The sequence below is a fragment of the Bacillus rossius genome, chromosome 6 (genome assembly GCF_032445375.1).
Source record: "Bacillus rossius redtenbacheri isolate Brsri chromosome 6, Brsri_v3, whole genome shotgun sequence".
NCBI classification, from domain to species: Eukaryota; Metazoa; Arthropoda; class Insecta; order Phasmatodea; family Bacillidae; genus Bacillus; species Bacillus rossius.
This window is the reverse complement of record NC_086334.1, coordinates 55,081,519-55,098,689: the sequence shown is the minus strand read 5'-3', so window position 1 is coordinate 55,098,689 and position 17,171 is coordinate 55,081,519. Positions and strand designations below refer to the sequence as shown.

Sequence of the window (17,171 nt, the reverse complement as noted above, 5' to 3'; positions counted from 1 at the left end):
TACAGTTGGGTAGAAATAAGAATTAAAATTCAAATATTTCAAGCTTAGGGTTCTTAACAAAGTAATAGTATATAACCATAAATGCATGCACACGATTCAAACCTGGTGAGTTTCATAATTTATTAAACCTATCTTTGGCAGAAAGTGAAAATAAAATAGTGAATTACATATATTGGCAATGGATACGCGTATGCATACTTACAAATTCTTTAGGAAAATATATTTATATTTTGTATAAATATGCTTCAAGTGAATTAACTAATGTTAGCACAGTAAAAAGTTAGCTGGCTTAGTGAAAAATATTTCGTTCGTGTTTAGGTAAATCGTGAAGAAATACTAACAATAATTGTACCTGTTACCATGATATGGTTTACGGTCATTTTTAGATAGTTTTTTGTTTCATTATCCACTGAACTAAAAATCATCGTTATCTCAAAACTGTATATTACTTTTTATGGACTTTATAACTGCCGAAATTTTGTACAAAACACTCCCAAGTTGACACATAAAATAAAGTAATGGAATACCTCGATTAAGTTCGTTAATTAGAAAAATCCGACGAAAGGTGTGAAATGAGGAAATTTTTTGTACAATAGAAAAGTCGCTATAACTTTCCTAATATGAATAATATCGCATATGTAAGAAATTATTATAACTTGTTAGAATAATGCCAAAACTTTGATCTAAATAATTATTGATAATCCCAAATATAACTGCAGAGGGTGGAAAAATAACAGAATCTGGAGAGGAATAAAAATTATAACTCCCTTCGTAAAATCACTAATAAGTACGTTAAAACTGTAAGTTTTATAAATATTTTCTAATCGTTTGTCCTAAACTATTTTTAACATAACCAACCATTGCTGCAAAGGGTGAAAAGTTTATGGACAATAAATACAACTCCCTTATTAGAAACTTCAATATGTTACAATTTATTGTAAATATTTCAAAAATTATCTAAAAATTTTGTCTGAAACAATTTTTGACAAGACGAACTATTACTACTAATGATTAAAGAAAAAGGGGTTGAAATACGAAAAATAAATGCATATATTTCATACACATTTACATTTTAATTCGTGTTTATTTATATTAAAGCATTTAAAATTATCAAAAACTCGTCTCTAAAATAAAATTTGAAACATGAACGATTACTTCAAGGGGTTTAAATAACAAGGGTTGAAAGACAAAAAAATCATAACTCATTATTTAGTGAACTATCAAATTCCTTAAAATTTAGTGTAAAAATACTAAAAATTATATAACAATTTTGGCTGAACAGATTTTTTTCTATGAGACGAACGTTTATGCATGGTGTATGACATTAGTTCTAAGTTATTATGTTCTGGATAAATCGAATCAAAAACATTCGATAAATTTTCACTACCTGGAATAAGAACCTTTTTTTAATGAATCATTTTAAAAATGAGAATATATAGGATGGTGTAAACATTATTTACCCAAAATGTTTTATGAGTTTCTAGAATGTTAAAGTAGTTTCCAAAACTTACGGAAGAAAGTGGTGCTTGTAACTTTACCTGCGCCTATGGGATTTGCCAAAAGGGATTATTTTTATTTTTTTTTCCATCTGACCATACAAATGTTTTCACATAGTGGTATATATAGTAAAGCCAAAATATAAGTTAAATATACAAAAATACATACAGTAGAAAAAAGAGAAAAAAATAGCAGGTACAAATATAGCATTTACAGATTAAAGTAGAAAAATTACCTACACACAGATTTTTATAAAACAGCCTACAAAAATGTAAAATATATAAATATAAAATAGCCTATACAGAAGAAATTATAAGCGTACGCACAGATATATTTAAACAGTTAAGTTATACAATCAAAAGTATAAAAATATATTTAAACTAGCAGACCCAACAGACGTTGTTTTGTTCAAACGTTTTAAATTTGAAAATTTACAGGAAATTTCCCTGAATATAATCGCAGCACCATCTGCCGGGTCGAACTGAAAAATATTTTTGAATATTCGATAACGCGACCACAGCGCTTCCGACCGGATCCTATGTAAAACATCGAACGTTCAACAACAACATAAATTTAATTAATTAATTAATTAATTACAAATATTATTTATCGGCTTGAATTGTGAATCTAAACAATTTTTAAATCCACCTGAACACACACTTTAAAGTGGACCCGACAGACAGTGTCCTGTTCAAACGTTGTAAATCCAAAAATCATAATTTTAAAAAAACTATAAATTAAAAAATACAAAACTTCAATTTTAAATATACTTTAAACTATAATTACTATAAGTAATTTAAATTATATAAATGTTATAATTTATTTTACAAACTTATATTTTTATTTTCAAAGAGACATCAATACGTCATAAGTTGCATAGAATAAAATGAGAACTAACAATTTAAAAAAGTAGGTTAAGTTGATTGTTATTGAATGGACGTCTATACATAATTAAAAGTAATGAAAAAACGTGTTAAATACTCACTTTGATACTGCACCTTACATATTTTGCACAATGTATATTTTTTATTACATTTTAATATGTAGAATAAAATGAGAACTGACAATTTAAATTTGGAGGTTAAGTTGATTGGTATTGAATTCACGTGTATATATAATTAAAATCACGAAATATCATGTAAAATACTCACTTCAATACTGCACCTCACAAATATTTTTAATTACACTTTAAAATGTTATTTCAATAAATAATAATATAATAATCTCAATAACCAATTCTATTTTAATTTTAATGTAATAACAACAATTCATAAAATCCATCCAAAGATTAACAACAACACATAAATAAATACACAACACACACACATATATATACTGTAAACCTAAACCATTCAAAGATCAGCAACAATTTATAAATAAAAAATTAATTAAATAAAAATTTTCCAGTGGACCAAATTGTGAATATAAACCATCCTCGAATCCCCGTGAACTCACACAAAAAATGTCATAAAAATCGGTCCAGCCGTCTAGGAGGAGTTCAGTGACATACACACGCACACAAGAAATATATATATATAAAGATGTACACATATAAAGGTAAAAAAAAGTAATACAGTCTAGATGAAGATTGTACGTGATATAGTGTTACTTCTTAGTCTTGTAAACACTGAAAACGTAGGCCTACTGAGAGAGGAAAAAGCAATTTTTACTAACAAAGATTTTACTAACAAAAAAGATAAGTTAATTGGACATTTTTTAATGCATCCGGGATTGGCAAATTATTAATTTTTATATATTTTTTTCAGTTCTGTATCGTCTACAGCGAGGTTATTGGAGAATGAAACACAAGGATACTGGGGGAAAAATCACCAGGATTAAGCACAAAAAAGCCCTTGATTAACAGTGGTGACAGGAATATGAACTGACCAACTCGGCGTGTAAGACCTGTCCAGAGCGAGTCAAACAGCACAGTGTAGATCAACCTCTCCGGGCTTGGCCTCGGACGAGCAGAACACAGGCGCAGTCAGAGACAGCAACGCACGACAGTGCGGGATTGGTCGCCGACTGTGATTGGCGGAGAAGGAATTGTAATGTCACCGCAGACACGGCACGAATCCGCGAAGGTGTGGGCAAGCGAGACGATCCGGCTTTCTCTTCGGCAGCAGCATTTTTGGCCAAAAATGTGCATCGTTTGTGAAGTATCCTCTATCAGATTATATATATATATATATATATATATATATATATATATATATTGTACAGTGTAAAGTCTGCGAAAGGAACCCACGAGTTCTGTTCTCAACGGTAACTTTATTTTAGAATTCAAACCGTATGTAGCCATGAAATGATAACAGGACTACTAGAAGTACGGCAACCTAGCTGCGCTCTTTTTTCATGGAAAAACGTCACAAACTTAACTTTTCGCAAAGGATAATTAAAATCGAACAAAAATTTTCATAACGACCTGAAAAATGAAACGAATATGCGTTTCAATTTAAATAAGAACACGTGTTTTCAACTCCAGCATCAACGCATGATATCCAGCGACTGTGATAAAGGGCCGTGGGAGGACATTAGCTACATAGAAAAAATATTCTTCTGTTCTTTTACAAAATATTCCTTTGGAAATAAGTTTGTCACACTAAATTTGTACAACACATGGTTATGATTATTTTTGGATGTATGAAATACGTTTTTCGAGTTAAAACTTAGTATTCATTACAAAAATTTGCGAATAATTTTATTACTTAATTTATGTTTTTTTTAAGCATATGTATTTTTTTAAGCTATGGAAATTACAATGGAATATTCAAAATTTTAACTTTATTATGATGTATCGTTCTTATAATGTGCGGAGTTAATGCTGGGAAGCTAGTTAATTTGGGAACGGTTCACAAATAACAGTTCGCAGTATTAACTGCGAACACTAATTTTGAAGTCATAACAGTTATTTTCATCGACATGCACAAATGTAGAAATATCTGTAATTTGACGTGTATATTTGAGTTGGAAATGACAGTCCAGCGCAGTGTCTCGGGCCGGGGCAGCAAACACAATTACAAGAAGGCAGGGGGTGGGCGAGGGGTAATCCCGGCGCGGGGCGACCTTGCGTGCGGCTCGCCGGGCGGGGATCCCATTAGCGGAAGCCCCGTGCGGCCGGGCGGGGCGGGGCTGGGCGGGCCGCTATATCGCGGGGGTCGCGGCGCCGCGCGACAGTCCTTGAGGCGGCGGGCACCCCGGCTGCACCATGGTGAGTGCCGCAGGACCGTCCGTGTCTTTCGCGTTCCTCAACCGCTGTGCGTAGCCGTTGGCCTTCAGAACTGTGCCGCGTCTGAATAACGTAAATATTCCAGGTCCCGCGGGACCCATGGTAAGGATGGGTGTTAAAGACCACACCTGCCATGTAAAAGATCCACCATACGGAGTAAACTCAGATTCTGTCCATTAGGAAGTAGGTACTGAGCCCAGGTGCGCACAGCTCATGGATCTTGTGAAAACGTGTGTCTTTCACGTGTTCTCATGCTGCACATACTCTTAAAAATTGAGAATCAGACCACGGAATTAAAATAATAATCGATATACGAAAAATTACGTGTTTTCAACCGAATTTCTGGACGCGAACCACACGTAGTTCCCGCACCCGCCGCTAGAATTCGTTGCCGTAGCGGCTACGTCTACTGTCGCATCATTACAGCTCCGATAAAGGCGGAAAAAGACTTGAAAGAATACCAAAACCCCCGGCTTCAGACCTGGTTTCAGACAAGGAATTTTATTGAAATATCTGTAGCTACATATTGTTAAAATTTACTAAACCGTTCTCACTATAAAGTTTCCCTTTGGTTTTTTTTAAACTTTGTTTCGCGTCATTCGCCACAGATGGCAGATGACCGTGGTTACACATTTCCGTTCCATGCGACTTCCGTTCCATTCATGAAATTATTCCTACCGAATGCCGTATACCGAGCGCTAAGATTTACACATAAAAAAGTCACCAACTCGATAACCCTTAAGCAGTAGCAAACATTTTTCTACCCCGGACTTCTTTTGACAACAATATGTAACAAAAAATATTTATGTTCCTGTTTTAGTGTTTATTTGATAAAATCAACGAGCTGAACACGAATATACCGTTAGTTTCTTTTCTTCAAATTTCGATACTTTCAAAATAAAAATATTTGAGGGTATTTTAATAATTAACTGATAGTTTTTAATTTACAGCTTTTTTTCCTGACAATCAAGTAGTTCAAAGCGTTCAGCAATAGACGGCAGTGGCGATTCTCATTTGTAAAATCAGTATACAAGATATCTGTAACAATCCTATCCACGTATATCGATATATATCGATATTTTGTAAAAACAGTTCTTCCTCTTGTTTGTGAAATACTGTTGCGTTTTTGTGGTTATAAAAAGATTGTTTTTTATCTTTAAATTAAACTTTATAAACTTTATAAATTGCCTGCAGACACATTTTTTTTTATGTTTGTGGAAATTATATCGGATCTAAACAAGTGAAACATAAAATTGTGCTTGGGACAAAATTCTGTGATGCTTACAAAGCTTATTTTGGTGTACCGATTGGAGATAAAAATGTTGCATGGGCTCCTCATGTGTCTTGCTATAGCTTTAGGTCAACCTTAGAGGTTTGATTATGTGGAACAAGAAAATCTATGCGGTTTGCAGTTCCTCGAATATGGAGAGAGTCAACCAACCATCACGACAATTGTACTTTTGTATGGTTGACATTACATATTACAAAAGTACCAAGAATAGAAAACATATTCCATATCCTTGCATAACATTTATTGCTCCAATACCACACTCTCAGGAGCTGTCAGTTCCATTGCCACCAGATCATTCTAATACTGAAGATGTACAAAAATCTAGTAATGACAGTGATTTCTCCAATAGTGAATAGAGCAATGGAAAGGAACCACAGCTCTTCACTCAAAAAAACCAATAAGGGAGTTGGAAATAACCATATCAAAGGCCGAACTCTTTGCATACCATCTTAAGAAAAAAAACTTGCTTGCCGGCTTATATGAAATGTCAGAACATCTATGTTTTTGCAGCAATGTTGATCCTCTCTTTCAAAACATAGAGATTGCTTATGAACCAGACCAGTGGTGCCTTTTTATAGATAGTCTTAAATCTGTCCTACTACACAATGGGAACAAGTTTCCTTCCATCCCATTAGATTATTATACTCACCTGAAAGAAACATATGAAAATGTCAAGCTGGTCTTGGGAAAACTCAACTATGGATGCCACTAGTGGGATATTTGTGGTGACTTTAAGATTTTGCTGTTTCTTCTGGGGTTTCAAGGTAGCTACACCAAGTATTCTTGTTTCCTCTGCTTATGGGATAGCAGAACAGACGATCAGCATTACACCAGGAGAGACTGGACAACGAGAAAATAATTGCTTCCAGGCACTCACAACGTAAAACATGAACGTCTTGTGTCCACTGAGAAGATTATGTTACCCCCATTCCATAGCAGGCTTGGACTAATAAAAATATATACCAAAGGTTTGAACTGCAACTCTAAGGCTCTAACTTTCCTCAGACAACTATTTCCCAAGTTATCTGAAGCAAAAATAAAAGGATGGAAATTTAGCAGACCTCAGATTCTTACGATGTTACAATATAAAGAACTTGTAAATGTGATGAGCGTAATGCTTTTGAAGCTGTTCGAAAGGTAGTACAATGTTTTCTGGGTAACAAAAGAAGTGAAAATTACAAGGAACTGATTGAAAATTTGATACAGACTTACAGTGTGCTTGGATGTAGAATGTCTGTCAAAATACGCTACTTGTTTCCTCATATTGATTTCTTTAGACCAAATTTAGAAGAGGTGAGTGAGGTACTCTGAAAACAGTTTCTCCAGGACATTCAGCTTATGGAAAGAAGGTATTAACAACGTTGGGATTGTGCAATGATGGGAGACTTTGTATGGGGAATAGTACGTGAAGAGGGATCCAAAGAACAAAGGAAAAGCCGTTATCGTTTACATTTTTGAGTGAGGGCATTATTGTATGAAAAATGAAATATTATTCAGTATTATGTGAACCATTATAGAACCAATATAGAATGTACATATATTAATTCTCTTTATGCACCGTGTTGCATTAAATGAACATGTTATTTGGTTGTTCTTAAGAATACTGAAATATCGATAGTGGGGAAAAACCATCCACATATCCATGATCAGCATCATCAAATTAAGCAATAAACACTGAAAAGAATAAGATAAACAAAACCTTGGTCACGTTTCATTATGTTAGTGTAATCCATGCCTATTACGAGAAGAAAATAAATTGTAAATAATTTTATTTTAAAGAGTTATTTTCTTTGAATGTGTGAAAGTTTAACACATGTAAACATGATTTATATAATAAAGAGAACATTGTGGTCTTCTGTGCACATAAAGTATGCGTCTCTTAAAGTTTTCGGAACACTTCTTTGCAAATATGGCCGTTGATAACGGAAGCCAGAACGTAAGAAAGTTGGAAGTTGAACAAAACTTGAGTTGCGTTATTGCGCTTTGCGTAATTTATGAACTGGTAATCTAAAATGTGTTTACTAAGCACTTCGCATCTTGCCTTCTTTTGTTTACAGAGCATGATTGGTTGGTTTGGCCCATCCTAGACATTATTTGTAATATGCCACGCTCAGTTAAATAATATTGAACTCTACAAAGTAGTGTTTAAACCGCAAAAGACTCACAGCAACGTTCCCAAGTTGACAAAAATTTCGGATTGATACCGATGGGAATTGAACCTGTATCTTTAGCCTTCGTGAACAAAGCATTCTGAGGCACTGTTATGCTGCATGCTTAAATAAAAAAAAATAGCTTGTATCTCAGAAATTTGTGCATCGTGTCATCAAAATTAATATCTCCTTCGGTTGTTTCAATATTTTAATTAACGATGTAAAATTACAAACTACAAAGTGAAAAGTTTATTGCCTTCGTCATAATCTTTAAACAATTACGTTAAAGAGTTGAGGTTATTTATGTGACACCTAGTTTCTTATATCACACATCAAGTTAATCTGCGTTAAAACGCTTTATGCAGCGCGCCGAAGCATTAAACCCGGACCACGGAACATGCTCAAGTAATTTTGTACATATAAGACTATGTCAGGGTACGTGTTCTTCAGTCAGCGATATGACATCTTGCAAAAGTTTGGCAACACCGCTCGTCTTACCAGTACATTCAGCAATAGCAACGGTTCCCTGGACTTGCGCTCAAAGAACAGCCTCTCTGAGTCATAGCATCGAGCCCAAGAACAGCATATTAGGATTCATTTGTTTCCCATAGTTCATCGCTGAAATGTCCAAGGCAGACAAGTGTCCTTTTGGAATTTTAAAGTCTACATTGAAGAGAAAATCATACTACAGGAATGCCAAAATTCCCGGAAACAACATTTAATAATGTAATAAGGAAAAAATTGTGATAACAAAACAAAATTTCAACAAGTTCATAATAAACCAAATATATAATTATATATAAGTACATAGAAGGAGTATTTGAATCAAATTTTTGTATCATTATATTGCAAAGTGTTTTACATCTCTTTGTTAAAACATTAAAAGTTCTTTCCACCCTGCGGAGTTTGGACAGTCCAAATGAGCGCGAGGACAGCATGGTGAGACGTGTGTGTGTGATGGTGTGCTCGCAGGGCATAGGCGCCGTGATGAAGATGGGCTACGCCCTGGTCGTGGTCTCCGTGCTGCTGATGGTGTGGGTGTCGCTGGCGCACGGCCGCGAGGTGGAGCAGGTGCAGTACCCGCCCTGCGTGTTCAACCCGCTGTGCAGCTGCTCCAAGGCCGTGCCGGACCTGGGCATCGTGGTGTGCCAGGACGTGCCGCTCGCCCGCATCCCGCCCCAGCTCAACTCGTCCAAGATATTCATGCTGCACCTGGAGAACAATAACCTGCGCAGCATTGAGCCGTACTTCCTGCAGGCCACTGGTGAGTGCCCTCCACCATGGCATGCTCACTCGATCCTGTGCTTCCCCAGCTCAACTCTTACACTTGAAGAAATAAATCCTGCGTATCAATGAGCCATACTTCCTGCAAGTTACATGCACCCTAGAAACTATCCCATCATGCCCATTCAACCATATCCCGACCCAGTTCAACTCCTCCGAGACTTTTCATGTTGCATGTGGAGAGCATCAACCTGCACAGCATCGAGTCTTAATTCCCGGACAGCAAAAAAAATACTTGTTTCAAGCTTGAATCAAGCTTGCCGTGAAGCTTGTAGCAGGATGTTACGACAAGGATGTTAGCTCAGAGCAACCTTGATAAGCGATCCAGCCTCCAGGTGTCACGTTTGCCGTAAGCCTGCCAAGGAAAGACCAAAACAAGCTTTTTGTTTACAGTATCTATACGTGGATAACAGGCTGAATTCAATCCTTTAGAATGCTTTCAGAAAGAAAGACCCAGCTTTGATGGTGAAATGTAAGTTTGAGTCAGGCCTGAATGAAGCTTCGTGCGGTAGGTAGGTTATTTGAAGTGATTGACAAGCATGCCGCAAACTGCCAAAGTGACGTGGGTGACCGCGCTCCCCCAGGCCTGTACCGGCTGGAGATCAGCCACAACCCCGTGCCGGACATCCCGGCGGAGGCGTTCGTCGGCCTGGAGAGGTCGCTGTGGGAGCTGGAGCTGCAGCACAATCAGCTGCAGGCCGTGCCCAGCAGAGCCTTCCGACACCTGCAGAAGCTGCGGCGGCTGGACCTCACAGGTGGCTGACGGCTCTCACACGTAGAGCACAACACCTTGCATTCGTGGCACTGAATAGTCATGTCAAGTCCATGTCAGTTGGTCTTAGTTCCCACCAATCAGTTGAGTCATTAATCTTTACACGTGTCTGACAAACTGATCAGCAGTCCATCGTAAGAGAGTTTTTTGGGGTTTTAAGTTCTGGATTAGTTACTCAGACTTGTATCATTTAGCCAGAAATATAGTCAGCTCATCATTTTGAGATGATTTATTTTTGAGAATAATTGTATCGGAAATTTGAAATATTATTTTGTATTGTCACTTTTTCTATTTTGTTACGAAACATATGGACTGGGATGATTATTTGTTTCCTGTTTGTGCAGAGAAGCGTACTCAGAATTTCATTACGAGGGAGAGGGAGGGGTTTCCCCCCCACCATTTTGCCTGTCATTTACTTTAAAATTCTTTCATTTTGTTGATGTGAACGATACATTTTTAAGTGTGTTTGTGGTACCCTCTACTGACATGATCACCGCGGAGTTAAGTCATATAGGAAAGATTTCAAACCAAAGATGGACGGAATGAACTGATTGACTCAATGAGCATATCGTACACAGATAAACAGAAGAATTGTCATAATGAGTAGAATTCTAGAAAAAATATATTAATTTTTAATTTAAATAATAATTATAAATAAATTTTTCAATTTTCCCAATTCTTTATACTATGTACAGACTTTTAATTCTGCAAAATCTTACTTTCAGTGTACATAAAAAAATACACGATTTTATATAAACATATAAAACCAAATAAGATTTAATTTATCTTTAATTTACAGGAATACTAAACAGTGTGTTAAACAAGGGAAACAAATTTTTATATATGATTGGTAGAATATAAGAAACAAAAATTCCCATATAAAAATATGTCTGTAAACGCATAGTTCTAACACCGGTATTCCGTAAGGCCTACCTTCCCCAGACTATACTTTAAATTATTTCCACGTGTGAAAAACTAAAGAAACGTCTGAAATAATCCAGGTTCATTTTAAACCGCATCACAGAAGTCATACAGCGATGGTTCCAAGAACTGTAGTTCCTTATCTAGCTCAGATTAAACCTTGTAGTTCACAAGTTGTTGGAGATAAATATTTGGGAAGTGTTATTGTTGGTATGGTAAGTGTTAGATGGAGCACTGTTAACTTGAATCTTCCAGTGTGCTCTCATATGGTACACACATTCCCTGGGAGACGGGTTGGCAGACGAGAATGTGTCACATGACCAGTGCGGTTACCATCTTTATCATTATCCCCATATTCAGATTAAGAATTTAATGTATGCTAAAGTGGTTACGAACGTGCAAGTCTTGAAAAAAAAACTTTTTTAAGCGAGCCTGTGAAGATGCCTGAAACGTATCTGGTCTAAGCCATAGAATTCACCAGTCCATGTTGCAATGGTGCAACACTGGCATGAACGCGCATGATGATATTTTTGTGTATAAGCTGTGAGATATGGATCATTAAGTATCTTTTGTGCAATTTCAGGCATTAGTTCACATTGTCTTTTAATTTCCTAATGTATTTCAATAATTAATGCAATTAGCATTTACATTATTCATCAATTAAAAACACTCTATATAAATATATTCGTAAATCACACAGGAACAAGACACTGCAAACAGGTAAACGAATTGCCTACCTAATTGCGATAATATTCAATGGAAAACCCCGTAAACAGCATCGAAAACAGCAACTATGAATACAACATGTTTTCCTACGAAAGAAACACTGACCAATTCTTAGAGAAACTACTATCCATTATCATCTTCGGGCACACTTGTACAAATTTTGACATCATCATACTTATTGGTTATTTCAGTAGGCTCTGTACTAATTACGCATCTAAAGATGTCATATTGTTTCAAAATGTTTTTATTAATTTTTTTTATTATTATAGTTGGTCTTCATTAAGGCAATTAAAAAAAACATTTAAATATTTTCAAACACGCAAACTTAGTATCTATTGTCAGTATTACCACATTCATAATCATTCTCAAAAATTACTTCAATAATAAACATCAATGATTTCACATGGGGATCTATTTGTAGCAGAAAACCACTTTAAAATTCAGGTTTTTAACTAAATAATATTCTATGCTTTACTGAAGCGAAATTAAAAATTCAACTATTAAAAAGTGTTTGGCTTATAAATTGTTGAAACCAAGATTCGGTCTTTCACTTTCTTTATCTTTGCCTTCGAGAAAACTCTTGCTAAACGCGACATGAAACAGAACTGTGCACCATCTTGCAAGACCATATGACTTAAAGCCGTATCTCCAGCTGGGTTAGGGCCACTGTAGGTTGAGACAGTTACACCTGGGTGTCCAGAATTGTGGACACTGCACAACCCCGGAAGACTTAGGCTCGGAGTGTTCTCTTGGTGCAGGCAACAAGATCTCGGAGATATCGGCGGACAGCTGGCGCGGCCTGGAGGGCTCCCTCCAGACCCTGGTGCTAGCACACAACGCGCTCTCCTCATTGCCTGCCGAGGCGTTCAGCGCGCTGCCCTCGCTCGAGTCGCTCGACCTGACCGGCAACGACCTCTCAGGACTTGACCCGGCCACGTTCCACTCCGGCCCGCCGCGACTGTCGCGCCTCCTGCTGGCCGACAACCAGCTGCCCTGGGTGCCCTACCGCCAGGTCGCCCCTCTGAGGGCGCTGCGCACGCTCGACCTGTCCTACAACATGGTGACCAACCTGCACAGCGCCAGCTCGGAGCCCGACCAGCCCGGGACCCGGCTCTCCCTGGACACGCTGCGGCTCGACTACAACCAGATCCAACACCTCCCTCCCGGAGCCTTCCAGCACTTCGACCTGCTCAACAGGACCTCGCTCGATGGCAACCCCATCTTCATGATCGAGGTATGTTCCTGGCTCGCAAGGTGGTGTAGTGGTAACACGCGGTACTTACAACCTGGACTTAACAGGCTCTAACCCCAGATCCAACACCTGCCTCCCGGAGCCTTCCAGCACTTCGACCTGCTCAACAGGACCTCGCTCGATGGCAACCCCATATTCATGATAGAGGTATGTTACTGGTTCACGAGATGGTGCAGCGTTAACACAGTGTGCTCACATTCCGGACGACACAGGCTCTAACCCCAGATCCAACACCTGCCTCCCGGATCGCTCCAGCACTTTGACCTGCTCAACAGGACCTCACTCAACGGCAACCCAATCTTCATGAACAAGATACCTCGTACTCTTTGAACATCTATGGAGCGATATGGTGCAATTGTATACATTGCATTCGCAGTTCAGATGACCAAGGCCCGGAACCCAGTCCATTCAAACTGACTTCTGTGTACCAAAATTTCCCAAAATTTCTTTAAGCAAATTCTGGGATAGTTTATTACTATGCCATGACTGTTTCATGTCATATTATTCTTGAGTTATTTTAATTCTAGTTTTTGTCTCCGATGATTGTGTTGTCATCGAGAAATTAAAAGAAAATGATAAATGTTAATTGAAGTTGATCTGAAGCTTTGGAAGCCGTTGTCATGGCAATCTTGGCTTTTAGGTTGATGTCACAACATGGTAACGGAGCAATGTCGCGAACTGTATTTGTGGATGGCTACTGCTCTGTGCAGCGAAAAATTATTTCCAATAATATGACGCATCTACAACCAGATATGTGAACCTGTCATTCTTCATTGACAATATTTTTGCATCTCTTTATTAAAATCGTCTTCTTGAATCATAAAACATCTTTCCACGACACCTCATGGACTATGCATGGCTGGAACTGGGAGTGATCAGAGAGCTCTTTCAAGCTGCGTTTCCACCATCAAATGTTTATTTAACAATAAATATCTGTCAATTACAGCATTCATGGAGAGCGAAAAATGCACATTGTTTAAGAACTCGGGTAAGTCCGAGATTTAAACCTCGGGGCTTTACCAGTCATCTTGATACATTTATGGCTAATTTAAGATTTATCAGGGGAAACATTTAGAAATATGCAAGTAAATTGAATGCATTAGAAGTTATGGAAACACAGAAAGTGTCACATTGAGTGACCATTGCGAAAATTGGTCAGACAGATTTTTTTATATGACCATTTGCCTGACTTTCAACCAACAGCTGATACAATTTTGAATATGTCTAGTGGAAAAAATTATTTATATACAGTGATTTGATATGTTGATATAGTGAAGCATCTGTGGAACAATTAAAAACAACCAAAATAATGACTCAGAATGCAATAAAACATTATGGTATGTGAAATCGTACCGTAATGCAAACAGTAACCCTGGGTGTGTTCCTTTCCTCTGCAACTCCCCAATGCATGCATGTCGCTATCTGACACCGGTGTCTGGAGGAGATGGGATGATGTCGGCTCCGGCTGCAGGCCGACGCCTTCAGGGACGCGAGGATCAGGGAGCTGTCCCTGCGCGACTGCGGCGTCACGGTGCTGTCCCCGGGCGCCTTCGGCGGCCTCGAGGCGTCGCTTCAGCAGCTCGACCTGTACGGCAACAACCTGACGGCGCTGCCTCACGCGCTCTTCCGCGAGTTCGACTTCCTGAAGACTCTGTCGCTGGGCGAGAACCACCTGCCCGACGGCGCGCTGCCCGGAGACTCGCTCAGCGGCTTCCAGTACAGCCTGTACCGCCTCGATGTCAGCGGCCGGGACATGGGCGTGGCGTCGCTGCAGGATCTGCGCAGGTCAGCCCTCGCCGCACTCGACTGCTGTCTTCAACTAACCTCTCTACAGCCGGTAGCATCAGAGCATTAACTAAGTGTTGCAATCAGAGAGCAACTAAAAGTACGACACGAAATGATATTATAAATTAAGTTGTTATCACTGTTAAAAAGGAACAACAAATTTTCACATGGTACATCACCATGTAGGCTACTGGCTCCCAATTATGGGAAAACCACTCGATCATAAAGCGGTAAGGAATTAAAATATTATAAAACAATTAGAATTGTCCCCCATTTAACTGTATAAACACAATAATTTACTTCCTACGCATTGCTTTTGTTGAAAAATCTGAATACTCTCTAATAACAAACAAAAAGGTTTGTCAACAGTGTTCTCGCAAATTGTGTGGCCCCACTTGCAAATTTACAGCATTTACAGTCATTTCCTTCGTGATCTTCTAAAAGTTATCTACCACAATACAGGTTTCAGCATCTTCGTCAGATTCAGAGCTCTATTTAGGAATAAGTTGCTCCTTGGAGCAACTGTCGGCATGTTATGATAATGTGACAATTTTCTTCCCCCTTGAGATGTGATAAAATTGCTTGTTTAGTTTTAGTGATTATTTTACATCCTGCCTTTCCATCTGCGTTTTTTGCGTGTTTTCTAATTGCCACCAACATTTTTGCTATGCTTCTAAGATTAGCTTATACGGTGAGTTGTTTCATAGCTGGTTAGATCCACACCTTGAACAAGTGTTAGAAGTAATCATATAACTGGCATGGAACTCAAATGAGCTTCTCGTACACGGAAAAATTATTGTGGAGAATCAGTCAGTTGGTACAAGCAGACCTTTGATGTTTCTTTTTGAGGTGTACCAAATGGCTGAGGAAGAGGATTCTCTTTATGTTTTTAAAGAGTTGCATGATCTCGTTAATGAAGATGATATTCTTGATGTCCTGGGTGATGCACATCATCAAAAGCGGAAAATAATGTGGATGGAAAACAAGTTTATTTTATGAATAATTCCGTGCCTTGTAAAATACTTTTACAGCAGTCTCTGCAGTAATAGCTTGGATAGGCCTTATAGTTTAATCTATTTAACATATATTGTAACAACTTGGCCAAATTTCTTTGTAGCCACTGCTTTATTTCTTGAGAATAATAGGTCTTGAGTGGTGGTATGATGCTTGGATATAATGGTTCTATCTTTTGTAACGAATGAAGAGAGAGGCACACAAGAACAGCATGATATTCTTGCTGTTTATTTTGACTGGTTTATGAACTGACTAAAATATTGGATAGTTAGATTGGTCATTATGAAGCCTGAAGGTTGGCGTGCAAATGTGGAACTTGACAGAGTTCCATTAACTAGATCTGAGGCCTTACTTGAGGCGCTCGGATTTAAAGCCAAAGACCGCAGTCGGGTAAAAAGTGTAAAGGCAGCGGACACTAGACTCCCTAAGCAGGATAGGACGGCATAAAAAATAATTAAATGCATCACTGCCTGGCTGATGTTTAATTTTACGGCGTTTGCACCATGGCATGGGCTTGGTGCAGTTACTACATACCAGTTTACACTAACTGCAGATCGCGATCTTGCATTAAAAAATCCTATAATATAAATAATCATACAGATACATTTTATGCTTGATTTTACAAACATTTAACAAACATACATTCGCCCTAATAGTTCTGAAAAAGTTATCGTGGATGACGTAGTTGTCTTAAACGTGTTTCACACATCCCCAATTATCTTCGTCAAATTGGTCCCAAATTGTGACGCTATAGTCCGTGCCAATTACCAGCACCACACCATAAAAGAGTTTAAGTCTCACATCCAGTAAATCCAGTTTGTTCGCACAGCCCCAAATGAAACGCAAAAAGTTTAGTTCGTAGAGTTAACAATAAATGAGCCTAGTAACGTCGCAGTTCATAATCACTTTAGTCGCTCTGTTTTGTTCCACCAAAAGCCCAACCCGATGTCTGGTTGATAATAGAAAGGTGCGTCGAGGCTTACTTTTTTGCATGCAGTGTTGTGAATGACCGCCCGGGCTGGCCACTCCTCGCGGCGTTGGTGAATGCGGTACGTCTTTCCATGGCTGCAGCCCAAAACACTTGCTCCCGCAAGCCGATGTGCGCCCGACCAGCCGCTCGCACCGTGTGCCTCGCCAGCCGCAGTGGCGGGCTCGTTCACACCTCTCGTGACGTCAGACCGCTCCGCGCGCCGCGCGGTGTTCACTCGTGGAAACACAAAACAGCAGAGCCGCTAATGTCCGTTGTGTTT

General features: G+C 38.4%; 1 protein-coding gene across 1 annotated transcript in view; it reads left to right on the top strand.

Moving 5' to 3' along the window:
- The first annotated feature begins 4,666 nt into the window (after nucleotides 1-4,666).
- Nucleotides 4,667-17,171, top strand: part of LOC134533547 (chaoptin) — a 40,447-nt gene continuing 27,942 nt past the window's right edge. The window contains exons 1-5 of the mRNA XM_063371080.1: nucleotides 4,667-4,708; nucleotides 9,140-9,431; nucleotides 10,036-10,206; nucleotides 12,629-13,104; nucleotides 14,594-14,907. Of these exons, the coding sequence (XP_063227150.1) occupies nucleotides 4,706-4,708; nucleotides 9,140-9,431; nucleotides 10,036-10,206; nucleotides 12,629-13,104; nucleotides 14,594-14,907 (1,256 nt within the window). The 5' untranslated portion in view covers nucleotides 4,667-4,705. The remainder of the gene's footprint in view (nucleotides 4,709-9,139; nucleotides 9,432-10,035; nucleotides 10,207-12,628; nucleotides 13,105-14,593; nucleotides 14,908-17,171) is intronic.